The 27,156-nt window shown below is 45.5% G+C and overlaps 1 protein-coding gene across 2 annotated transcripts in view; it reads right to left on the bottom strand.

Annotated features, from left to right (window-relative positions):
- The window catches only part of FGD5 (FYVE, RhoGEF and PH domain containing 5), a 124,360-nt gene that overhangs the window by 8,441 nt on the left and 88,763 nt on the right, over positions 1-27,156 (bottom strand). For both annotated transcript variants that reach the window (XM_073644985.1, XM_073644986.1), the window contains exons 11-18: positions 24,165-24,236; positions 22,515-22,583; positions 16,683-16,766; positions 16,314-16,393; positions 13,756-13,852; positions 11,854-11,991; positions 10,521-10,623; positions 9,796-9,929 (exon numbers count right to left, since the gene is read on the bottom strand). In XM_073644985.1, the coding sequence (XP_073501086.1) occupies positions 9,796-9,929; positions 10,521-10,623; positions 11,854-11,991; positions 13,756-13,852; positions 16,314-16,393; positions 16,683-16,766; positions 22,515-22,583; positions 24,165-24,236 (777 nt within the window). The remainder of the gene's footprint in view (positions 1-9,795; positions 9,930-10,520; positions 10,624-11,853; positions 11,992-13,755; positions 13,853-16,313; positions 16,394-16,682; positions 16,767-22,514; positions 22,584-24,164; positions 24,237-27,156) is intronic.

The following is a 27,156-nucleotide window of genomic DNA, read 5'->3' as shown; positions in this document are numbered from 1 at the left end:
CTGTATTACCTGTACACTGACACTATATACAGAGCTCGTGTGTATAATGTCACTGGTGATCCCTGCATTACCTATACACTATATACAGAGCTCCTGTGTATAATGTCACTGGTGATCCCTGTATTACCTGTACACTAACACTATATTCAGAGCTCCTGTGTATAATGTCACTGGTGATCACTGTATTACCTGTACACTGACACTATATACAGAGCTCCTGTGTATAATGTCACTGGTGATCCCTGTATTACCTGTACACTGACTATATACAGAGCTCCTGTGTATAATGTCACTGGTGATCACTGTATTACCTGTACACTGACACTATATACAGAGCTCCAGTGTATAATGTCACTGGTGATAACTGTATTACCTGTACACTGACTATATACAGAGCTCCTGTGTATAATGTCACTGGTGATCCCTGTATTACCTGTACACTGACACTATATACAGAGCTCCTGTATATAATGTCACCGGTGATCACTGTATTACCTGTACACTGACACTATATACAGAGTCCCTGTGTATAATGTCACTGGTGATCAATGTATTACCTGTACACTATAAACTATATACAGAGCTCCTGTGTATAATGTCACCGGTGATCACTATGTTACCTGTATACTGACACTATATACAGAGCTCCTGTGTATAATGTCTCTTGTGATCCCTGTATTACCTGTACACTGACACTATATACAGAGCTCCTGTGTATAATGTCACTGGTGATCCCTGTATTACCTGTACACTGACACTATATACAGAGTCCCTGTGTATAATGTCACTGGTGATCAATGTATTACCTGTACACTATAAACTATATACAGAGCTCGTGTGTATAATGTCACCGGTGATCACTATGTTACCTGTACACTAAATACAGAGCTCCTGTGTATAATGTCTCTGGTGATCCCTGTATTACCTGTACACTATAAACTATATACAGAGCTCTTGTGTATAATGTCACTGGTGATCCCTGTATTACCTGTACACTGACACTATATACAGAGCTCCTGTATATAATGTCACCGGTGATCACTGTATTACCTGTACACTGACACTATATACAGAGCTCCTGTGTATAATGTCACTGGTGATAACTGTATTACCTGTACACTGACTATATACAGAGCTCCTGTGTATAATGTCACTGGTGATCACTGTATTACCTGTACACTGACACTATATACAGAGCTCCTGTGTATAATGTCTCTTGTGATCCCTGTATTACCTGTACACTATAAATTATATACAAAGCTCCTGTGTATAATGTCACTGGTGATCCCTGTATTACCTGTACACTGACACTATATACAGAGCTCCTGTATATAATGTCACCGGTGATCACTGTATTACCTGTACACTGACACTATATACAGAGTCCCTGTGTATAATGTCACTGGTGATCAATGTATTACCTGTACACTATAAACTATATACAGAGCTCCTGTGTATAATGTCACCGGTGATCACTACGTTATCTGTACACTAAATACAGAGCTCCTCTGTATAATGTCTCTGGTGATCCCTGTATTACCTGTACACTATAAACTATATACAGAGCTCCTGTGTATAATGTCACCGGTGATCACTATGTTACCTGTATACTGACACTATACACAGAGCTCCTGTGTATAATGTCACTGGTGATCACTGTATTACCTGTACACTGACACTATATACAGAGCTCCTGTGTATAATGTCTCTTGTGATCCCTGTATTACCTGTACACTATAAATTATATACAGAGCTCCTGTGTATAATGTCACTGGTGATCCCTGTATTACCTGTACACTGACACTATATACAGAGCTCCTGTATATAATGTCACCGGTGATCACTGTATTACCTGTACACTGACACTATATACAGAGTCCCTGTGTATAATGTCACTGGTGATCAATGTATTACCTGTACACTATAAACTATATACAGAGCTCCTGTGTATAATGTCACCGGTGATCACTACGTTATCTGTACACTAAATACAGAGCTCCTCTGTATAATGTCTCTGGTGATCCCTGTATTACCTGTACACTATAAACTATATACAGAGCTCCTGTGTATAATGTCACCGGTGATCACTATGTTACCTGTATACTGACACTATACACAGAGCTCCTGTGTATAATGTCACTGGTGATCACTGTATTACCTGTACACTGACACTATATACAGAGCTCCTGTGTATAATGTCACTGGTGATCACTGTGTTACTTGTACACTGACACTATATACAGAGCTCCTGTGTATAATGTCACTGATGATCCCTGTATTACCTGTACACTGACACTATATACAGAGCTCCTGTGTATAATGTCACTGGTGATCTCTGTATTACCTGTACACTATATACAGAGCTCCTGTGTATAATGTCACTGGTGATCACTGTATTACCTGGACACTGACACTAAATACAGAGCTCCTGTGTATAATGTCACTGGTGATCACTGTATTACCTGTACACTGACACTATATACAGAGCTCCTGTGTATAATGTCACTGGTGATCACTGTGTTACTTGTACACTATATACAGAGCTCCTGTGTATAATGTCACTGATGATCACTGTATTACCTGTACACTGACACTATATACAGAGCTCCTGTGTATAATGTCACTGGTGATCACTGTATTACCTGTACACTTACATTATACACTGTATACCATGTACAGAGCTCCTGTCTATATGGCACTTATGGTAATATTAGTATTGTTGTTTTTTTTTATTAATGATCAGTATTATAATATTCAGTCACTATGTGGAGGTAATATGTGGTCTGGTCACGGTGTGGCAGTATTTCTCCCTTGTATGTGGTATTATTCGGTCACTATGTGGTGGTAATATGTGGTTCGGCTATGGTGTGACGGTATTTGTCCCTTGTATGTGGTATTATTGGTGATTTTAAAAAAATGTATATGACACATTCCCTTAAACTAAAGTAAATTAAAAATATTCCTAAAAAGAGTATTGGATATTTTTAAGCAATGTTTATTAGGTTAGAGTAGAGAAGGGCCCGGCCAGAAGGGTCTCCTTGTCATGGTGGCGGCTTAAAAAATATTTTGGCCAAAACAAAAGCTGCAGCTCTATATGTGATCTGGTGTTCGATGGGAACTGTTAATGTGTGATTGGTGCAGAAGTGGAGTTTTTCCAAGAGTGAGCGGTGGGACTGTGGAAGGTTCAAGGGGTGGAGGCGGAGCCTGGGCGGAGTTTCAAGGGGGCCCCAAAATTTTGCCAGTATGGGGCTTTGAATTTCCTGGTGGCAGCCCTGATTGTATCCAACGTGATTATCCATGTGTTCCACAACTACAACTCTCAGACTGTCACCGGGGGATGCTGGGAGTTGTTACTGTGCAGCAGTTGCAGATTCACAGGGTGGAGACCACCGGTCTGAACGCTGCAGTGTGGTCATTCACTGACAGCAAGGAGAGATCTTAAGTAGCAGCTCGTTTCATTGTGCGATGATGAAGGGCTGCGACGCTTCACACATCAGCTGACGGGACATCTCCTTCTGCAGCTGCTTCGCACAATGTGTGCGGTGCTAAAAAGCCGCCATCAGACCTGTCATATGTTGCGCTTGGAGCGGCGGAGGCGCGTAATTACATATTTCCCGGGGGTACAATTAGATATATTCCTACAGTCTGCCCTCATGAATATGCTAATTAGCTCTTACATTCCTGCCAGGTGCTGCATTTGTATAAGCGCTAATCAAGGTCCATGTGAGCTGATACAGATATTAACTGCTGCCCCCTGGTGGGAAACTGGGGGTCTGCGCTCTCACTGGAGGTTAACACGACCTCTAGTTATTGTTTACCTCTTATCGGGTCTGAGGGTCTACATTATATCTCCCCCACAACAGAGCTCAGTGCCGAGAGATCCTTAAAGACGCAGTAACCTCACAAATGTGACCGCTGCTTAAAATGTATCACCAGCTGTTAGTTACTCCGCAAAGTGACATCCCACATATACGACATAGGAACGAAGAAGCCATAAAGTGGATGAGCTTACTGACTGCACCAGCAGAATAGTGAGTGCAGCTCTGGGGTATAATACAGGATGTAGCTCAGGATCAGTAATGTAATGTATGTACACAGTGACTCCACCAGCAGAATAGTGAGTGCAGCTCTGGAGTATAATACAGGATGTAACTCAGGATCAGTAATGTAATGTATGTACACAGTGACTCCACCAGCAGAATAGTGAGTGCAGCTCTGGAGTATAATACAGGATGTAACTCAGGATCAGTACAGGATCAGTAATGTAATGTATGTACACAGTGACTGCACCAGCAGAATAGTGAGTGCAGCTCTGGATTATAATACAGGATGTAACTCAGGATCAGTAATGTAATGTATGTACACAGTGACTGCACCAGCAGAATAGTGAGTGTAGCTCTGGGGTATAATACAGGATGTAACTCAGGATCAGTAATGTAATGTATGTACACAGTGACTGCACCAGCAGAATAGTGAGTGCAGCTCTGGATTATAATACAGGATGTAACTCAGGATCAGTAATGTAATGTATGTACACAGTGACTGCACCAGCAGTATAGTGAGTGCAGCTCTGGGGTATAATACAGGATGTAACTCAGGATCAGTAATGTAATGTATGTACACAGTGACTGCACCAGCAGAATAGTGAGTGTAGCTCTGGGGTATAATACAGGATGTAACTCAGGATCAGTAATGTAATGTATGTGCACAGTGACTGCACCAGCAGAATAGTGAGTGCAGCTCTGGAGTATAATACAGGATGTAACTCAGGATCAGTAATGTATGTACACAGTGATTGCACCAGCAGAATAGTGAGTGCAGCTCTGGAGTATAATACAGGATGTAACTCAGGATCAGTAATGTAATGTATGTACACAGGGACTGCACAAGCAGAATAGTGAGTGTAGCTCTGGAGTATAATACAGGATGTAACTCAGGATCAGTAATGTAATGTATGTACACAGTGACTGCACCAGCAGAATAGTGAGTGCAGCGCTGGGGTATAATACAGGATGTAACTCAGGATCAGTAATGTATGTACACAGTGATTGCACCAGCAGAATAGTGAGTGCAGCTCTGGAGTATAATACAGGATGTAACTCAGGATCAGTAATGTAATGTATGTACACAGTGACTGCACCAGCAGAATAGTGAGTGCAGCTCTGGAGTATAATACAGGATGTAACTCAGGATCAGTAATGTAATGTATGTACACAGTGACTGCACCAGCAGAATAGTGAGTGTAGCTCTGGAGTATAATACAGGATGTAACTCAGGATCAGTAATGTAATGTATGTACACAGTGACTGCACCAGCAGTATAGTGAGTGCAGCTCTGGGGTATAATACAGGATGTAACTCAGGATCAGTAATGTAATGTATGTACACAGTGACTGCACCAGCAGAATAGTGAGTGTAGCTCTGGAGTATAATACAGGATGTAACTCAGGATCAGTAATGTAATGTATGTACACAGTGACTGCACCAGCAGAATAGTGAGTGCAGCTCTGGGGTATAATACAGGATGTAACTCAGGATCAGTAATGTAATGTATGTGCACAGTGACTGCACCAGCAGAATAGTGAGTGCAGCTCTGGAGTATAATACAGGATGTAACTCAGGATCAGTAATGTATGTACACAGTGATTTCACCAGCAGAATAGTGAGTGCAGCTCTGGAGTATAATACAGGATGTAACTCAGGATCAGTAATGTAATGTATGTACACAGGGACTGCACAAGCAGAATAGTGAGTGTAGCTCTGGAGTATAATACAGGATGTAACTCAGGATCAGTAATGTAATGTATGTACACAGTGACTGCACCAGCAGAATAGTGAGTGCAGCTCTGGGGTATAATACAGGATGTAACTCAGGATCAGTAATGTATGTACACAGTGATTGCACCAGCAGAATAGTGAGTGCAGCTCTGGAGTATAATACAGGATGTAACTCAGGATCAGTAATGTAATGTATGTACACAGTGACTGCACCAGCAGAATAGTGAGTGTAGCTCTGGAGTATAATACAGGATGTAACTCAGGATCAGTAATGTAATGTATGTACACAGTGACTGCACCAGCAGAATAGTGAGTGCAGCTCTGGGGTATAATACAGGATGTAACTCAGGATCAGTAATGTAATGTATGTGCACAGTGACTGCACCAGCAGAATAGTGAGTGCAGCTCTGGAGTATAATACAGGATGTAACTCAGGATCAGTAATGTATGTACACAGTGATTGCACCAGCAGAATAGTGAGTGCAGCTCTGGAGTATAATACAGGATGTAACTCAGGATCAGTAATGTAATGTATGTACACAGTGACTCCACCAGCAGAATAGTGAGTGCAGCTCTGGAGTATAATACAGGATGTAACTCAGGATCAGTAATGTAATGTATGTACACAGTGACTACCCCAGCAGAATAGTGAGTGCAGCTCTGGAGTATAATACAGGATGTAACTCAGGATCAGTAATGTAATGTACAGTACAGACCAAAAGTTTGGACACACCTACTCATTTAAAGATTTTTCTGTATTTTCATGACTATGAAAATTGTACATTCACACTGAAGGCATCAAAACTATGAATTACCACATGTGGAATTATATACTTAACAAAAAAGTGTGAAACAGCTGAAAATATGTCTTATATTCTAGGTTCTTCAAAGTAGCCACCTTTTGCTTTGATGACTGCTTTGCACACTCTTGGCCTTCTCTTGATGAGTTTCAAGAGGTAGTCACCGGAAATGGTCTTCCAACAATCTTGAAGGAGTTCCCAGAGATGCTTAGCACTTGTTGGCCCTTTTGCCTTCACTCTGCGGTCCAGCTCACCCCAAACCATCTCGATTGGGTTCAGGTCTGGTGACTGTGGAGGCCAGGTCATCTGGCGTAGCCCCCCATCACTCTCCTTCTTGGTCAAATAGCCCTTACACAGCCTGGAGGTGTTTGGGGTCATTGTCCTGTTGAAAAATAAATGATGGTCCAACTAAACGCAAACCGGATGGAATAGCATGCCGCTGCAAGATGCTGTGGTAGCCATGCTGGTTCAGTATGCCTTCAATTTTGAATAAATCCCTAACAGTGTCACCAGCAAAGCACCCCCACACCATCACACCTCCTCCTCCATGCTTCACGGTGGGAACCAGGCATGTAGAGTCCATCCGTTCACCTTTTCTGCGTCGCACAAAGACACGGTGGTTGGAACCAAAGATCTCAAATTTGGACTCATCAGACCAAAGCACAGATTTCCACTGGTCTAATGTCCATTCCTTGTGTTCTTTAGCCCAAGCAAGTCTCTTCTGCTTGTTGCCTGTCCTTAGCAGTGGTTTCCTAGCAGTTATTTTACCATGAAGGCCTGCTGCACAAAGTCTCCTCATAACAGTTGTTATAGAGATGTGTCTGCTGCTAGAACTCTGTGTGGCATTGACCTGGTCTCTAATCTGAGCTGCTGTTAACCTGCGATTTCTGAGGCTGGTGACTCGGATAAACTTATCCTCAGAAGCAGAGGTGACTCTTGGTCTTCCTTTCCTGGGGCGGTCCTCATGTGAGCCAGTTTCTTTGTAGCGCTTGATTGTTTTTGCAACTGCACTTGGGGACACTTTCAAAGTTTTCCCAATTTTTCGGACTGACTGACCTTCATTTCTTAAAGTAATGATGGCCACTCGTTTTTCTTTACTTAGCTGCTTTTTTCTTGCCATAATACAAATTCTAACAGTCTATTCAGTAGGACTATCAGCTGTGTATCCACCAGACTTCTGCACAACACAACTGATGGTCCCAACCCCATTTATAAGGCAAGAAATCCCACTTATTAAACCTGACAGGGCACACCTGTGAAGTGAAGACCATTTCCGGTGACTACCTCTTGAAACTCATCAAGAGAATGCCAAGAGTGTGCAAAGCAGTCATCAAAGCAAAAGGTGGCTACTGTGAAGAACCTAGAATATAAGACATATTTTCAGTTGTTTCACACTTTTTTGTTAAGTATATAATTCCACATGTGGTAATTCATAGTTTTGATGCCTTCAGTGTGAATGTACAATTTTCATAGTCATGAAAATACCGAAAAATCTTTAAATGAGAAGGTGTGTCCAAACTTTTGGTCTGTACTGTATGTACACAGTGACTGCACCAGCAGAATAGTGAGTGCAGCTCTGGAATATAATACAGGATGTAACTCAGGATCAGTACAGGATCAGTAATGTAATGTATGTACACAGTGACTGTACCAGCAGAATAGTGAGTGCAGCTCTGGAGTATAATACAGGAGGTAACTCAGGATCAGTAATGTAATGTATGTACCCAGTGACTGTACCAGCAGAATAGTGAGTGCAGCTCTGGAGTATAATACAGGATGTAACTCAGGATCAGTAATGTAATGTATGTACACAGTGACTCCACCAGCAGAATAGTGAGTGCAGCTCTGGAGTATAATGCAGGATGTAACTCAGGATCAGTACAGGATCAGTAATGTAATGTATGTACACAGTGACTGCACCAGCAGAATAGTGAGTGCAGCTCTGGGGTATAATACAGGATGTAACTCAGGATCAGTAATGTAATGTATGTACACAGTGACTGCACCAGCAGAATAGAGAGTACAGCTCTGGAGTATAATACAGGATGTAACTCAGGATCAGTAGTGTAATGTATGTACACAGCAGATAGTGAGTGCAGCTCTGGAGTAGAATACAGGATGTAACTCAGGATCAGTAATGTATGTACACAGTGACTGCACCAGCAGAATAGTGAGTGCAGCTCTGGCGTATAATACAGGATGTAACTCAGGATCAGTAATGTAATGTATGTACACAGCGACTGCACCAGCAGAATAGTGAGTGCAGCTCTGGAGTATAATACAGGATGTAACTCAGGATCAGTAATGTAATGTATGTACACAGTGACTGCACCAGCAGAATAGTGAGTGCAGCTCTGGAGTATAATACAGGATGTAACTCAGGATCAGTAATGTAATGTATGTACACAGTGACTGCACCAGCAGAATAGTGAGTGCAGCTCTGGAGTATAATACAGGATGTAACTCAGGATCAGTAATGTAATGTATGTACACAGTGACTGCACCAGCAGAATAGTGAGTGCAGCTCTGGGGTATAATACAGGATGTAACTTTCTTTGTAATTTACCATATAACAGAATATTACGAGTCTGTATCTCTCTGTATTAGTCATTAATATGAAACAACGCAGTTTACAGTAATATCACATACAGATCTGCGGACGCATCGTCTTCTCTCGTTGCCGCCATGAAATGTTTATGTCGCTTTAACTGTGATTTATCTTGTCCATTGAGAGCTTCTCATTACGGTAATAACCTTCTCCGCGCTCCGGATACCAGGGCTCAGCCGCCATTGGCAGTTTCTTTACCGCTCAATCTTTTCCTACAGTTTTGTTTTTTCAGTCATGAGGTTTTTTTGTTTGTTCTGAGCACGATTCCCAGCAGCACAAAGTATTTCAGAAGAGTGCGTCTTCTCAGGCAATGTGACAATGCGGTATGTCATAGGGGCAGTGTGTTCTTATAAGAAAGGACAGAGAGAATGTAGCGAGGGGGCCTTGCAGCAGCACAGAGTATTTCAGAAGAGGAATGGGCTAAATGTTGTATAGTGGAATCAACACATTGTGGGAGGTCACAGGCTGTAGGTTACTTAATGAAAGGTGCAGAGCAGCACAGAGTATTTCAGAGATGCTATCTTTGCCATCGCTTTCACGATGTCACAGTACAGAGAACACATCACAATACGCAGAGCTCTTGCCTTTTCTCAGACAGCCTTGGCCCTACCTCCATCAGAGCTGACGGGACTTTCTTGTGTCTCTTGAAGGCAGACGGGTGAAAACTGTGGAGCATCGATGTAAAGGCGCTGCTGGCCGAACGTGGCAACTGCGGCGAGGAAGCCGTGCCCGCTGACGCCAGATCTATGAATGTAAAAGAAGCAGTCAGAGCAGACACCAAAACTCCAAAAAACCGAGCCCTCACTTCCAGGGCTGGTGTACTAACTAATAATTTATTCCTTCTGCAGAATCTGCTGATAATAAAATGTAATCCAGAAATGATGCAGTGGAGGATTTCTGCTATTACCTGCAGTATCAATAGTCTGCCACAAGGTGGTGCTGTGCAGTATCAATAGCCTGCCACAAGGTGGTGCTGTGCAGTATCTATAGCCTGCCACAAGGTGGTGCTGTGCAGTATCTATAGCCTGCCACAAGGTGGTGCTGTGCAGTATCTATAGCCTGCCACAAGGTGGTGCTGTGCAGTATCTATAGCCTGCCACAAGGTGGTGCTGTGCAGTATCTATGGCCTGCCACAAGGTGGTGCTGTGCAGTATCTATAGCCTGCCACAAGGTGGTGCTGTGCAGTATCTATAGCCTGCCACAAGGTGGTGCTGTGCAGTATCTATAGCCTGCCACAAGGTGGTGCTGTGCAGTATCTATAGCCTGCCACAAGGTGGTGCTGTGCAGTATCTATAGTCTGCCACAAGGTGGTGCTGTACAGATGGTAGCACTCACCTCTTCTCCGCAGCTCCGTGTAGCAGCCATTGCAGACCTTAGATGGACGATCCTTCAGATATTTCAGAGGATATTTGTTTCTTGAGCAACTGCGGCAAACGATCTGTGAAACACACAGACAGCAGAGATAGGATGTGAGGGCTGATAACACTGGCAAAAAAGGAGATAAGACTGTGATATCTATCAAGTATCTCCATCTAATACCCATATCTCTACTATGTACAGTCATGGCCGAAAGTGTTGGCACCTTGAAATTGTTCCAGAAAAATAAGTATTTCTCCCAGAAAATTATCACAATTACACACGTTTTCTTATGCACTTGTTCATCTCCTTTGTGTGTATTGTAACAACACAGAAAAACAGACGAAAGAAGGAAAATTGGACATATTTTCACACAAAATTCCCAAATTCTGGGTAAACAACTTTTTTTCCAGCATGTGATGCTCGTTCACACTCACCTGTGGCAAGTAACAGGTGTGGGCAGTATGAAAATCACAGCTGAAACCGGATAAAAAGGGGATAACTTGACTCAGTCTTTGCATTGTGTGTCTGTTTGTGCCACACTAAGCATGGAGAACAGAAAGAGGAGAAGAGAACTGTCTGAGGACTTGAGATCCAAAATTGTTGAACAATATCACCAATCTCAGGGTTACGAGTCAATCTCCAGAGATCTTAATGTTCCTTTGACCACAGTGTGCAACTTAATCAAGAAGTTGATAACCCATCGCACTGTAGGAAATCTACCTGGACGTGGACGAAGGAGAAAAACTGATGAAAAATCTTACAATTGCTGTTGGGAGAAGACGCCGTCACATATGAGAGACCTGGAAACGATTGTAAGAAGAGTCCAAGATCCCGGCTGAGAGGAGGAAGAAGCTGATGGTTATAGGAAGCGATTGATTGCAGATATTTATTCCAAAGGCCGCAACCAAATATTAAGGAGAGGGGCAACAATATTGTCCACCTATTTTGGGGGTTTTGTGTGAAGTTATGTCCAATTTGCCGTTTTTTTTGTGTTGTTCTGATACACACAAAGGAAATAAACCTGTGAATAACAAAACGTGTGGAATTAGGATATTGTTCTGGGAGAAATACTTCATTTTCTGGAACAATTTTGAGGGCGCCAACACTTTTGGCAGTGACTGTATCTAATTGTGTTCTGATTTCATCCTTCTTCCTTTTCTTTCCTTCTTCCTTTCCTTTCCTACTTCCTTTCCTTCCTTCTTCCTTTTCTTTCCTTCTTCCTTTCCTTCTTTCTTCCGTTTCTTCCCCTCGGTCATCAGAGCTTCGGATTGTCACTCGCACCACTTGAGATAACGGCTCTGGTTCTCACCTTGCCGCAGGCGTGACAGTGATGACGTCGCAGGGTCAAGGTGAAGTCGCTGCCGCAGTTCATACACATCATGATGTGGGACACGTGCGCTACACTCGGCGGCCGCTCCCCCAGGAACAGTCCTAATCGTTCCCTCATCTGCGAGGAAAGAGAAGAAGACTCTTATCCACGGAGCGCAGCAGCATCCGCTCCGCCAAAGTGAAGACGCCATCACGTTTTTTTGCTCAATAAACTTCTCCCAATGTCTCTCCTGTCCTAGCAATCAATTTTTGAAATGTGACCGCTGCAGCCAATCACTGACTGTAGTGGTCACAGGTCATCATCAGAGACCACGCTACAGAGATCTGGGAGCGGTGGAGGATTGGTAAGGTTAAAATAAAACATCTAAAAGAGCAGTACACTCTCCTTAAAGTAGCGGACTGATTAAAATGGCGCTAATTCCCCTATAAAATGACACTTTTTTTTTTTTTTTTGCAGATTTCCGATGTGCTAGTCTTGAGAAATCCAGCATAGACGTCATATGCAGATCAGGCTGGAGGGGCACCGGGGGCGTGTCAATGGAAGCAGTCCAAGTGCATTGTCACGCCCCCAGTGCACTTCCAGCCTGATCTGCATATGATGCTGGATTTCTCACGCCTGGCACATCGGAAATCTGCAAAAGAGGTGTCATTTTTTATCAGGAAAGAAGATCCTATACAGCCGAGTCCCTACAAGGGACGAGCAAGAGCAGATCGACACGACCGGCCGCAGAAAAGGGATGATCAGGATATTCACAAGGCTGAGCCTTCATTTACCTCTTGGGATACTAAATACATCTGCTCCTGTTCTATTTGTTACAATGTATCAGTCCGGGCTGCTCCGCTCACAGAGGATTGTTCAGACTGGATACATTGTAACAAACCCTCAGCTGTGAGAAGCATTAGTTGGCTTTTGCCTCGTGCTGTTAAGACTAAAAATTCTGACTCTTCTTTGTGATCCAGACGCCCCTTACATTGCGTCTATGCCTGGATCGGGGCAAGAGGGCACATTTGGGGTCATGTCGTCTCCCTTTTGGGCACAAGAATGGATTATATTATGGCAGAGGAGCTCGATATCGCCCCCTAAGGCTGTGTATGGCACTGATCCTGGGCAGGAGAATACCCTACAATCAGTAGCATGGCGCCCACTCATCCTACTAACAGCCTGATCTCGGGGAGATAATCTGCAGCCTGGGGAGATAATCTGCAGCCTGGGAGGAGGGAAGAAGCAGAAGTGTTTTATTATAGATCACTACCAATATAAATCCCAGCAGCCGGTCGCAGCCGCGGCGACAAATTACGGCTTTTAATTGCCACATTCGTAAGGAGGAAGACAGAAGACGCATTTACTATCCGCAAGCAAATAAACGGGGGAGGGGAACAATCATCAATTCCATTGTCCCTATTAAATATGGCGTCTACGATCGACTCAATATCTGAGACTAGACGCCATTCTTCATCCACCCCGTGTCATGTAAGAGAGGTGGCAACTTGCAGAGAACCTTATTCTTAAATCCTAAAACAAGCAATGCTGCAGTGTAAAGCATAGAGGATACATGGCCATAGATTAGGACACTGACACCTTTCATCATCGATGGGTCAGTGTGGAGCAACCATGTAATCCACCGCACAGCTACGACCAGTGACTCCATTCTGCATTGTCAGAAACTAAGTATGGTGACATCCGAGGCTCAGGCTGCTGCGCTCTTCTCCCCTATGCTTTATACTACAGCTCTGATTGTTCTCAATGGCTGCTGTTTATAAGCATCAGGAAGACGTCCGTGCAGGAGAGATGGTAATAATGTGTGAGACGATTGCGGCACAGACGTAATGAGTGAGGGTCTCGCACAGATTTCCGGGGCAGGACCTCGGACCCGTCACTTACCTCCACGTTGTTATAGACGGACACAGTCGGCGCCTTGTAATACTCCTGCACGGTTCTGCCGATGCAACTGAACCAGTCGTCCCTCTCTGAGCAGGAGCTGCCGAGGAAAAGAAGACCGCAGTGAGCAGGAGTGAACAGCAGGAGGCGCAATCACACCCGGGGCCCAAAAGGTCACTTTGGCCATGTGAAAAGACTATTACTATTAAACATTTGCAGAAAAGCTGAGAGTCCCCCCCTCCCTGTAATAAAAGACTCAAAGTCCATTATCTATCTAGAAAGAAACAAAAAAATGACCAGCACCTCCCGACAGAATAAAGCAAGTGTGAACAGGTGCAAGCTGCCGGGGCAAACCAAAGAACACAGCCGCCTCTGTCAGCGCGAAGATGTCTGCAAATATCGACTACATGAAATGAATGAAGGTACTTCACAAACAAACGGGCTAATTTGTGTGAGCCCACCAGCCACGACAAGGCGACCTTTCTCCGACGGGACCCGAACCGTTTCTATCAGACAGTCTACAAATTTAAAGGGCAGGTAGGATCCAGAACTAATGGAAAACAGACTGATGGGAGGAATTAGAGAAGTGTCGCTTTGTCATGGCCGGTGGGCTCACATAAATTGCCAGTTTGTGCATTTTTCAAATTACTGGGAAATTATCTACGATCTATTTATTATCTATCCATCTTCTTTCTCTCTTTTGCAGTCGTGCCGTTTACACTATTGTTCTATCGTTCTATTCATGAATCAGGCGGCTCAGGCTGAACACATTCACCGTGCACGACATCATGAGACGTGAAAGAGAAGATGAATTCCCGGATGTAAGAGATTATTAGTAGGTGCTGTATCTGTGTCTGCAGAGATGGCGAGGTAATAATCTGTCAGCGGCTTCACGGGGATAAACATATGGTGCGGTTTAACAATCACCTTCAGAGCCATTATATAGATTTCATTAGCGGAGCGCGGTATTCGCGGTGTCCGCGGCCGTCTCCGCATCATTTAACAGCTCCGGGTGATAATCACACATCGTAAACTGCCAACGCGCGCAGCAAACACATGTCCGCCGGCCTCCGGAGGTGACTTATGTGCAAATTGGTTCCACCTTTCACAAAAGTAATGGCGGTCACAGCGGCCGGATCGCACGCGAAACGTTCAGGAGGTGGAAACTCAGCAGCGTAATGAGCGCCAAGCTCTGGAGCAGAACTACTACCCCCATTATTGAGGAGACAGCCATAAATAAGCGGCAGTGGTGTCAGGATGTATTTCTAGATGATATCACTGATTATTAACCAGAAGAAACATCATCCGTGTGAGCGGAGGAGTTACAGCTCTGCAGGACTTCCAAGATCTCTGCAGGACTTCCAAGATCTCTGCAGGACTTCCAAGATCTCTGCTTGCTGTCAGCACACAGGAGCATTAGTCCGCGTTCCCACATAGCGCCTTTTTTTTTTTTTTTTTTTTTTCCATTTATCAATTCGAGCAATTTCCTGAAAAGTCCTGACCGCTGCGCGTGTGAAACTGTGCATTTTTGTTGCATCTTTTTCTTTTTGGTTTTTATGTGAAGCCTGAAAAAAAAAAATGCACATAAAAAATGTGATGGCAAAAACTCAAAAAATGGATTAAAAAAATGCATCAAATCTCCATAAAAAAAAGGAATAAAGAAAATGTAACGATCACAGCAAATTGCTATGACGTATTATCTTGGTGTGGACACAAAATACGGCAGGAAAAAAACAAAAAAAACAGCGTTTCTCCAAGTGGGAACACAGACTTATTGGTTTATATGTAGAGTCTGAAAACCAATCCAAAATTGCTACAGTTGTATCCACTCTGGAGTCCAGACAACTGTGAGCAAATCTTTCTGCTGATAGTTTGTCGCAATGTATCAGTACAGGTAAAATGTATCAGTCCTCAGCTGTTTACTAAACAGAGAGGACACAATTGTAGCAGATCCTCAGCGGTTTAGATCAGGACCAGTTTTCAGCTCAGCTGCTTCCATTCCCTGGCAGCAAACAGAGCTCTTAAAAAGGAGGCAGAAATGAAGGAGAAAGTATAAAAGTAAGTTGTAGAACTTTTTTTAGTGCAGTGATCAAAGGGGTTGTGCCAAGGTTACAAGTATTGCCTATCTATAGGATATCAGACTACTGGGAGTTGGGACCACTGGGACCCCACTGATGACAAAAACAGGGGTCCTGAGTCCCCCATTTGAGTGGAGGTTTAGTCTGTGCACTCTCGCTCCATTCACTACCTATGGGACTAAGGGAAATAGTGCTCGACTCAAATAGGGGGGCTATGGACCCCAGTGCTCATGATTGATGGGGGTTCAACAGTTATGTCTTAACATAAAAACTATATATATCATATGAGACATTTTACATGGTGTTTTATACTCCAGTTACATCCAGAGCTGCATTCACAATGCTGCCGGTTTCCTGTGACCAGTGAGCAGCGCACACACCAAACCATTCATACTGCAGCTTTGGCTGTGACCAGAGTATAAGACATCGAGCAGCTCAGTATTTGCAGGATACGTGGCCCCCCCGTCTGCGGCGCGGTATTACCTGGCGGATAACATGAGGCAGCACTCCATGCACTCAATCTTCAGGACGTGCTGGGCGTTCTCCACAATCGGCCGACTCACCTACAGGGGAGTAAAAGGGAGCGAAAGGTGCGACATTTACTATGTGCAGAGCACAATGAATATCACAAGGAGGTCCGGCCTGGGGTAGAGCAGCTGCAGCTGTAACAGACCCTCAGCTGTGACAAGCATAAACTATGTGCAGGGATTTATCCGCTGGATGTAAAAAAGGTTTCCATTCACTGACAGTCAGTAAGGAACTGATGTGCAAGGCATATTACAAATGTGCACTATTTTCATAATTTACATAGGACTGCAGAATCTCTGGAATTCCAGATTGGGGGCCACGTACCCTCATCCCAGGGATGGAGAGCGTATTCTTCAGCCGGTATTTGCCGTCCTTCTGTGCGTAGGTGTAAAGCAGAACGTCATTCATCTAAGGAGGGAAATAAAGACGGTATATACGGTTACAAGCGGGATAAAATAATTTAAAGGGACAGTGTCCTATCCAGTGTGATACAGTTTCTGAGCCTCTGTCTGCACTACTCCCCCCATCATGTTACCATTTCCATGATGTATCTAAGCAGCAGCGATCGCTCCTTCTCCTTGCTGGGACTTATTATTATTTTTTACCCCACGAAATCCGACTTCATAAATCTTATAACCACAGATCGCCCCCCGCTGCCACCCATCACTCCCATCTTCCTACAGACCCCCCTGATCCGACATGTCAGGAGCGCCGTTTCCATGAGCGATCCGCGGTGCCGGCGGTGATGGACGGCCTCATGGAAATTTTGGTTATTATAGAAGCCACAAGTGAATTTTTCTCCGTGCGGCTCCACCCCCTGCGCCGGCGCCATCTGTGACCTTGGCGGCCGCGCCGCATCATTATACACAATATTCAGTGTAAATAATGTATGTCCTCGTATGTAATAAGCGCTGCCGGACCTGTCAATCATCCCGGGCCGGGCGCCGTCTTCTGCCAGGGGCCGAGGGGATTTACGTGACGGATGACGGGTCGGCCGGGGTTTATTCACTTTACTTATTGCTTCGTGAATTACATTCTTGGCTGACATTAATCTGATCGGTGGCATCTCCACCCAGCCGATCCCGGGATCCTCCGCGGCCGACGTATAGATCATAACAGACAATCAATGATCCGAGCCGCGTAAATTCTCACCGCTGGTGTTTACGAGGGATCAGATAAATGACCGCGGTGACGTCTCATTACAGATAAATCAGAATTATTTACTAAGAAATGACGCTGGACATCATTTACGTCATGTATAGGAGAGCTGTAAATCTTGGGGGTGGAGTGTTCCTTTAAGATATTGCCAATAATTAAATCATAACAGGTGCCATACAAACCTATGCCCCTTGTATTCATCCTGGGGGACCCCCCTTAACTGTCCATTTTTTATTTGGAAATACCTCTTTAAAAGCCCAACCTATTTGTAAGAAGTATCACCCAAGAATAGCCTCATGTAATGCTGACCTGCTCCTTAGGCCCCGAGTGATCAGCTGTAATTGGTGAGATAAACTTGCAGCAAGTTTTTAATTTCTCTGCAGCGCCCCCAGAGGAGAGGAGACGCATTACATGGCTCCTATTAAATTAATGGATTTTCAGTTTATTGCATGGAGCTGCCAGGTTCTACTGATTGGGAAAGATGCTGTTTGTAGCTCTTGTGCATTCACCTGTAACTGCTGTAACACTACGGACTACAAGAGCATGCTGGGAGTTGTAGTTTTGCAGACCACCGTTTTAATGCACGCTTTGCTTCCTGTAGGGTCTGCACTGCGAGCTCAGCAGTAATCTGGTTCATGTCATCCTGCATTAATTGAGCCCATTTTTCATGGTCTGCACAGGAGGGAGGGGGATTATTTTAATGAGCGTGTCATCGGCTGCGGAGTTATGGATGACGATGATGGTCGTGATTCCCAAAGCAGCAGAGAAAGTCCACAAAAACAGAGTCTTATTCTGGGGATGATAATGGAGTGGGGGAAGGGCTGGTGCAAGCTCATTATTTCAAGGGAAAATGAGGAAAGTCACTACTGAATTTTCACTGACATTTTTATCTAATTATCTCCATTCCTTTCTAATTTCTATTTGCTACTTTTTTATTATTATTATTATTATTCATCTTCTTCTCCATCTCTCTATATTAATGAATTGAACCTAACGGGAAGGTAAAGAATTATTCCCATCTTCTCCATCCCCCTTCTAAAGACAGAGTAGGCAAAAGTAATACATTTTTGCCTTTGCTGTCCTGAAACATATGCATGATAAGATTCTGTCTGCAGGCACCACTAGGGGGAGCTCCCTGTATACAGAGATACATGATAAGATCCTGTCTGCAGCCACCACTAGGGGGAGCTCCCTGTATACAGAGATACATGCTAAGATTCTGTCTGCAGTCACCACTAGGGGGAGCTCCCTGTATACAGAGATACATGATAAGATTCGGCCTGCAGTCACCACTAGGGGGAGCTCCCTGTACACAGAGATACACGATAAGATACTGTCTGCAGTCACCACTAGGGGGAGCTCCCTGTATACAGAGATACATGATAAGATCCTGCCTGCAGCCACCAGTAGGGGGAGCTCCCTATATACAGAGATACATGATAAGATCCTGTCTGCAGCCACCACTAGGGGGAGCTCCCTGTATACAGAGATACATGATTATATTCTGTCTGCAGCCTCCACTAGGGGGAGCTCCCTGTATACAGAGATACATGATAAAATTCTGCCTGCAGCCACCACTAGGGGGAGCTCCCTGTATACAGAGATACATGATAAGATTCTGTCTGCAGTCACCACTAGGGGGAGCTCCCTGTATACAGAGATACATGATAAGATCCTGTCTGCAGCCATCACTAGGGGGAACTCCCTGTATACAGAGATACATGATATGATTCTGTCTGCAGCCACCACTAGGGGGAGCTCCCTGTATACAGAGATACATGATAAGATCCTGTCTGCAGCCACCACTAGGGGGAGATCCCTGTATACAGAGACACATGATGAGATTCTGTCTGCAGCCACCACTAGGGGGAGCTCCCTGTATACAGAGATACATGATAAGATCCTGTCTGCAGCCACCACTAGGGGGATCTCCCTGTATACAGAGATACAGTGGTGGCCAAAAGTATTGGCACCCCTGCAATTCTGTCAGATAATACTCAGTTTCTTCCTGAAAATGATTGCAATCACAAATTCTTTGGTATTATTATCTTCATTTAATTTGCTTGCAAGGAAAAAACACAAATGAGAATGAAGCAAAAATCAAATCATTGATCATTTCACACAAAACTCCAAAAATGGGCCGGACAAAAGTATTGGCACCCTCAGCCTAATACTTGGTTGCACAACCTTTAGCCAAAATAACTGAACAACCGCTTCCGGTAACCATCAATGAGTTTCTTACAATGCTCTGCTGGAATTGTAGACCACTCTTCTTTGGCAAACTGCTCCAGGTCCCTGATATTTGAAGGGTGCCTTCTCCAAACTGCCATTTTGAGATCTCTCCACAGGTGTTCTATGGGATTCAGGTCTAGACTCATTGCTGGCCACCTTAGAAGTCTCCAGTGCTTTCTCTCAAACCATTTTATAGTGCTTTTGGAAGTGTGTTTTGGGTCATTGTCCTGCTGGAAGACCCATGACCTCTGAGGGAGACCCAGCTTTCTCACACCGGGCCCTGCATTATGCTGCAAAATTTGTTGGTAGTCTTCAGACTTCACAATGCCATGCACACGGTCAAGCAGTCCAGTGCCAGAGGCAGCAAAGCAACCCCAAAACATCAGGGAACCTCCACCATGTTTGACTGTAGGGACCGTGTTCTTTTCTTTGAATGCCTCTTTTTTTTTCCTGTACACTCTATGTTGATGCTTTTTCCCATCTACTTTTGTCTCATCTGACCAGAGAACATTCTTCCAAAACATTTTAGGCTTTCTCAGGTAAGTTTTGGCAAACTCCAGCCTGGCTTTTTTATGTCTCGGGGTAAGAAGTGGGGTCTTCCTGGGTATCCTACCATACAGTCCCTTTTCATTCAGACGCTGACGGATAGTACGGGTTGACACTGTTGTACCCTTGGACTGCAGGGCAGCTTGAACTTGTTTGGATGTTAGTCGAGGTTCTTTATCCACCATCCACACAATCTTGCGTTGAAATCTCTCGTCAATTTTTCTTTTCCATCCACATCTAGGGAGGTTAGCCACAGTGCCATGGGCTTTACACTTCTTGATGACACTGCGCACGGAAGACACAGGAACATTCTGGTCTTTGGAGATGGACTTGTAGCCTTGAGATTGCTCATGCTTCCTCACAATTTGGTTTCTCAAGTCCTCAGATAGTTCTTTGGTCTTCTTTCTTTTCTCCATGCTCAATGTGGTCCACACAAGGACACAGGACAGAGGTTGAGTCAACTTTAATCCATGTTAACTGGCTGCAAGTGTGATTTAGTTATTGCCAACACCTGTTAGGTGCCACAGGTAAGTTACAGGTGCTGTTAATTACACAAATTAGAGAACCATCACAGGATTTTTCAAACAGTGCCAATACTTTTGTCCACCCGCTTTTTTAGGTTTGGTGTGGAATTATATCCAATTTGGCTTTAGGACAATTCTTTTTGTGTTTTTTCATTGAAGACAAATTAAATGAAGAGAATAATACCAACGAATTTGTGATTGCAATTATTTTCAGGAAGAAACTGAGTATTATCTGACAGAATTGCAGGGGTGCCAATACTTTTGGCCACCACTGTACATTATCAGATTCTGTCTGCAGCCACCACTACGGGGAGCTCCCTATATACAGAGATACATGATAAGATTCTGTCTGCAGCCTCCACTAGGGGGAGCTCCCTGTATACAGAGATACATGATAAGATCTGTTTGCAGCCACCATTAGGGGGAGCTCCCTGTATACAGAGATACATGATAAGATTCTGTCTGCAGCCACCACTAGGGGGAGCTCCCTGTATACAGAGATACATGATAAGATCCTGTCTGCAGCCACCACTAGAGGGAGCTCCCTGTATACAGAGATACATGATAAGATCCTGTCTGTAGCCACCACTAGGGGGAGCTCCCTGTATACAGAGATACATGATAAGATCCTGTCTGCAGCCACCACTAGGGGGAGCTCCCTGTATACAGAGATACATGATAAGATCCTGTCTGCAGCCACCACTAGGGGGAGCTCCCTGTATACAGAGATACATGATAAGATTCTGTCTGCAGCCACCACTAGAGGGAGCTCCCTGTATACAGAGATACATGATAAGATCCTGTCTACAGCCACCACTAGGGGGATCTCCCTGTATACAGAGATACATGATAAGATCCTGTCTGCAGCCACCACTAGGGGGAGCTCCCTGTATACAGAGATACATGATAAGATTCTGTCTGCAGCCACCACTAGGGGGAGCTCCCTGTATACAGAGATACATGATAAGATTCTGTCTGCAGCCACCACTAGGGGGAGCTCCCTGTATACAGAGATACATAATAAGAACCTATCTGCAGCCACCACTAGGGGGCGCTCCCTACATGATAAGATTCTGTAATTACAAGCAGTCAGCCTAAAAATACATGTCTCGTCATCCTTAGGGCGGTGATTACTGAGCTTTCATCTATGATAAGATCACAATTGATGTTTATTCTTAAGCCGAGGCTTTACTCGTCATGTTCGGCTATAAGCCGCCTTTGTGGAGCGATTCTTGGAAGTGTCAGATAAGGGGCCGGGGCGGCGCGGAATTACTGGGGTCAGGGAAGGGTCCTTGTTTTCTATCTGAGAACTTTTAACATCCCAGTAAACAATAGTCTGGAATCAGGAAATCGGCCCCAGGAGCGCGGGCCGTGTAAATTTCCTGCCAGGATGCTCTTACATAGGAATGCCTGGAAGGGACTACAGGGCTCAGGACGGCCCGGACCCGAGGGTGGGATCTGATGGACACAGGGAGGGAAGTAGCCGGGAAATCTCCCAACAAGATGAAATCCTCGGCAGTAAAGGAGACAAACGCAGTCGCCCGCGTCTGCGCCACATGAGGCTGCCACTAATGTAGGAGAAAAGAAAACTGCCCAAGTGGTAATTCCCTGCTGCGCTGATAGGATTGTGCTCGCGCCGGATTATCAGATGTTCTCTGATATTTATGGAAGGTCGCGGCTCGGACATGGATCTTACCAGGAACAAGTGTCGAGGATGACGGTTTTTCCCGGACACTTTCATCAACGTCCCCTCCTTAACGAACTCCTGTGAGAATAGAAAGAAGAATAACGAGCAAAAGAACGGAGCGACCGCTCATCACATGACCTGACGGCTGCGGCAACACAATTACCGCTAAAAATAGGATCATTCACACTCAGCCAGCACCAACGACACCGGAGCGTGCGAGACAAGCGAGCGCAAAACCATCAGCGTGCCAATATCCTGCACCCCGAGTGTCATTATCCTGCACCCCGAGTGTCAGTGTCATTATCCTGTACCCCGAGTGTCATTATCCTGCACCCCGAGTGTCAGTGTCATTATCCTGAACCCAAGTGTCATTATCCTGTACCCCGAGTGTCATTATCCTGCACCCCGAGTGTCAGTGTCATTATCCTGAACCCGAATGTCAGCGCCATTATCCTGTACCCCGAGTGTCAGTGTCATTATCCTGTACCCCGAGTGTCAGCGCCATTATCCTGTACCCCGAGTGTCAGCGTCATTATCCTGTACCCCGAGTGTCAGCGTCATTATCCTGTACCCCCGAGTGTCAGCGTCATTATCCTGTACCCCGAGTGTCAGCGTCATTATCCTGTACCCCGAGTGTCAGCGTCATTATCCTGTACCCCGAGTGTCAGCGTCATTATCCTGTACCCCGAGTGTCAGCGTCATTATCCTGTACCCCGAGTGTCAGCGTCATTATCCTGTACCCCGAGTGTCAGCGTCATTATCCTGTACCCCGAGTGTCAGCGTCATTATCCTGTACCCCGAGTGTCAGCATCATTATCCTGTACCCCCGAGTGTCAGCGTCATTATCCTGTACCCCGAGTGTCAGCGTCATTATCCTGTACCCCTGAGTGTCAGCGTCATTATCCTGTACCCCGAGTGTCAGCGTCATTATCCTGTACCCCGAGTGTCAGCGTCATTATCCTGTACCCCGAGTGTCAGTGTCATTATCCTGTACCCCGAGTGTCAGTGTCATTATCCTGTACCCCGAGTGTCAGTGTCATTATCCTGTACCCCCGAGTGTCAGTGTCATTATCCTGTACCCCCGAGTGTCAGTGCCATTATCCTGTACCCCGAGTGTCAGTGTCATTATCCTGTACCCCGAGTGTCAGTGTCATTATCCTGTACCCCCGAGTGTCAGTGTCATTATCCTGTACCCCGAGTGTCAGTGTCATTATCCTGTACCCCCGAGTGTCAGCGTCATTATCCTGTACCCCCGAGTGTCAGCGTCATTATCCTGTACCCCGAGTGTCAGTGTCATTATCCTGTACCCCGAGTGTCAGTGTCATTATCCTGTACCCCCGAGTGTCAGCGTCATTATCCTGTACCCCGAGTGTCAGCGTCATTATCCTGTACCCCGAGTGTCAGTGTCATTATCCTGTACCCCCGAGTGTCAGCGTCATTATCCTGTACCCCCGAGTGTCAGCGTCATTATCCTGTACCCCGAGTGTCAGTGTCATTATCCTGTACCCCGAGTGTCAGCGTCATTATCCTGTACCCCGAGTGTCAGCGTCATTATCCTGTACCCCGAGTGTCAGCGTCATTATCCTGTACCCCGAGTGTCAGTGCCATTATCCTGTACCCCGAGTGTCAGTGCCATTATCCTGTACCCGCGGTACTTACTCTCCCGGGCTGCAGGAGGCGGCGCTGTCCCCGCACGCTGTACTCGATCTGCACCAACTTCTGCAGATTCTCCTACAACACAAGAGAAGACGATTCAGCGCCGTCGTCATATCTATAAATGTGATTATAATGTCATCGCTTTGTGCTGCGGAGCCGGTAATGATCCGCCGCCGACAGCACAATGCACCGCGCCTCATCTGATTAATAACCGCATGTCGCTCAGCAGGCGGCGGAGCAGGAAGACGCCAAATGAATTTTTGCAAAAATATCCCCCTCCTCCATTACTTTAATTGGATATTCGCCCTCTGCTTTCTCTTCATTTAAAACAATAGTGACCTAACATTAGGGAATTGTTAGTAATGCGATTGTCTAATACAGGGGTCTCAAACACGCGGCCCCTGAGGCTGCTTTATGCGGCCCGCAGGCACAGACCCCTTGACGATCCCGACCTGGTCCAGGAGGAGCCGCCGACAGCAGCGCTGCATTGCCGCACAGAGACTGTCTCCCAGCACTGCATTTTCAATGTCAGCCGCCGGCCAATCAGAGGCCAGCAGCTGATATCTGCGTGTCGGCGCAGCGAGTATGACGTCATTGCCATATGCAGATGTCAGCTGCTGGCCTCTGATTGGCCGGCGGCTGACATTGAAAATGCAGTGCTGGGAGACAGTCTCTGTGCGGCAATGCAGCGCTGCTGTCGGCGGCTCCTCCTGGACCAGGTCGGGATCGTCAAGGGGTCGGACTCTGTGGTGCCTGCGGGCCACATCTGCAGGAAGGCCGCCGAGGAACGGAGGACAGGTGAGAATCATCTTTTTTTTTTTCTATTTTATGTGTGTGAAGAACAGCACAGGGGGCACAGAGCCACAACATGGGGACCGGGATGGGGCACAGAGCCACAAGAGGGGACCTGGATGGGGCACATAGCCACAGGATGGGGACCTGGATGGGGCACATAGCCACAAGAGGGGACCTGGATGGGGCACATAGCCACAAGAGGGGACCTGGATGGGGCACATAGCCACAGGATGGGGACCTGGATGGGGCACATAGCCACAGGATGGGGACCTGGATGGGGCACATAGCCACAGGATGGGGACCTGGATGGGGCACATAGCCACAGGATGGGGACCTGGATGGGGCACATAGCCACAGGATGGGGACCTGGATGGGGCACAGAGCCACAAGATGGGGACCTGGATGGGGCACAGAGCCACAAGATGGGGACCTGGATGGGGCACAGAGCCACAAGATGGGGACCGGGATGGGGCACAGAGCCACAAGATGGGGACCGGGATGGGGCACAGAGCCACAAGATGGGGACCAGAGCCACAAGATGGGGACCAGAGCCACAAGATGGGGACCTGGATGGGGAACATTGCCACAGGATGGGGAACATTGCCACAGGATGGGGACCTGGATGGGGAACATTAGTACAAGATGGGCGCCAGGATGGGGAACGTTGCCACAGGATGGGGACCTGGATGGGGCACATAGCCACAGGATGGGGACCTGGATGGGGCACATTAGTACAAGATGGGGACTTGGATGGGGAACATTACTACAAGATGTTTTCCATTATTACTATATGATGCTAATTGTAAGACAATATTACTGTATGTGGCCAATTGGGGGAAATAAAATTGTAAAAAAAATAAAAAATAAAATAAGGGATGAAAAAATATTGGGCACTAAAAATGCTGTTTTATATGTAAACTAAAGTAAACACAAAAAAGTGCACGTTTATTATCGCCACATCCATAACGACCCAAGCCATAAAAAAATAAACACGGCAAAAATGTTCAAAAGGTGTATACAAAAAAAATGGTATCACTAAAAATGTCACATTGAACAAAGAATGCGGCCCCCCAAATTCAAATTTTTTCCATGTGCGGCCCATATACCCAGCCGAGTTTGAGACCCCTGGTCTAATACATACTGTGTATAATACATTACCACCAGGGGGCAGTATATACGACTCCATCCTGCGTCAGTGCACAAATCACCGACTACAATAACAATAGGATCAGACTGGAAAGTTCCTGTGCACCTAGAGGCCGCTGCTGGTACTGCAAAACTGGAGATTCCAGCCACCTGCTATTCCTCCTGCCAGTTACCACCACTTGGGGGCGATCTCCATACAGCGCACAGGGTTAGATGTGGGTACAATTATCAAAAAGACAACCCTTTTATCAAATCCTAGACTATAGATACCTTCCTGGCTAAAATTCATATTTGCAATTTGGGTTTCATTAAAAATTGTGCACCATATGGCTTTTACAGGCTCTTTATTTCCTGCAGATCTGTAGTCATAAATAAAGAGCTCAGAAAAGGATCCCGGAAGGAGCTCACTGACAGATTCTCAGTTAACTCTTTCTGCAGCACAGCGACTACAAACTAATTTTCAAAAATTATTTTTAGCCAATAATACAGGTATTTAAAAAAACAAAAAAAAACATTGTTCCCCAAGGTGGACAAGACCTTTTAAAAATATATAACGGACGTGACGCACGGAAGCAAATCCGTAATTTGGTGCAGAATTCTGTTTTTTTTTCTGGGTCTGCTGTGAGAATTTTCAGTGGCCGCCACCTTGCAGACGAATGACAGCCGCCTTTGGCCGCTCAGTCACACTGGCGTCCTTTGCCGTCCTCCAGCTCTCCTCTGTGATTGGCATTCATAGTCCATGCCCTCTACCTTCTGTGCCAGCCGGGGACGGCGCTCAGAAGTAGAAACGTCCACCCGAGAGCCCACAGAAGCCAAATATTCCCAGAGGCTTCCTCCAGATTGGCTGCAGACATCTTCTGCATCCGTCCTGGTAAGTGTGAACGTGGCCCAAGGGTGCGATTTCTCCGCCAAATGTCGGACGTCCTGTGTAGTTTACCATTACGTCGCTCCCCAGATTTATGTGGAAGCGTCGCTGCCGTCATCTTTAGCGGATAAAGCCAATTCACAGTTACATCTTGTAAGAAAAGCATTACACCCTCCCGACCACATCTGA

The sequence above is a fragment of the Phyllobates terribilis genome, unplaced genomic scaffold, assembly GCF_046119375.1.
Source record: "Phyllobates terribilis strain yellow unplaced genomic scaffold, ASM4611937v1 Scaffold_8__6_contigs__length_399053987, whole genome shotgun sequence".
NCBI lineage: Eukaryota > Metazoa > Chordata > Amphibia > Anura > Dendrobatidae > Phyllobates > Phyllobates terribilis.
This window is presented reverse-complemented; position numbering and strand designations above follow the sequence as displayed.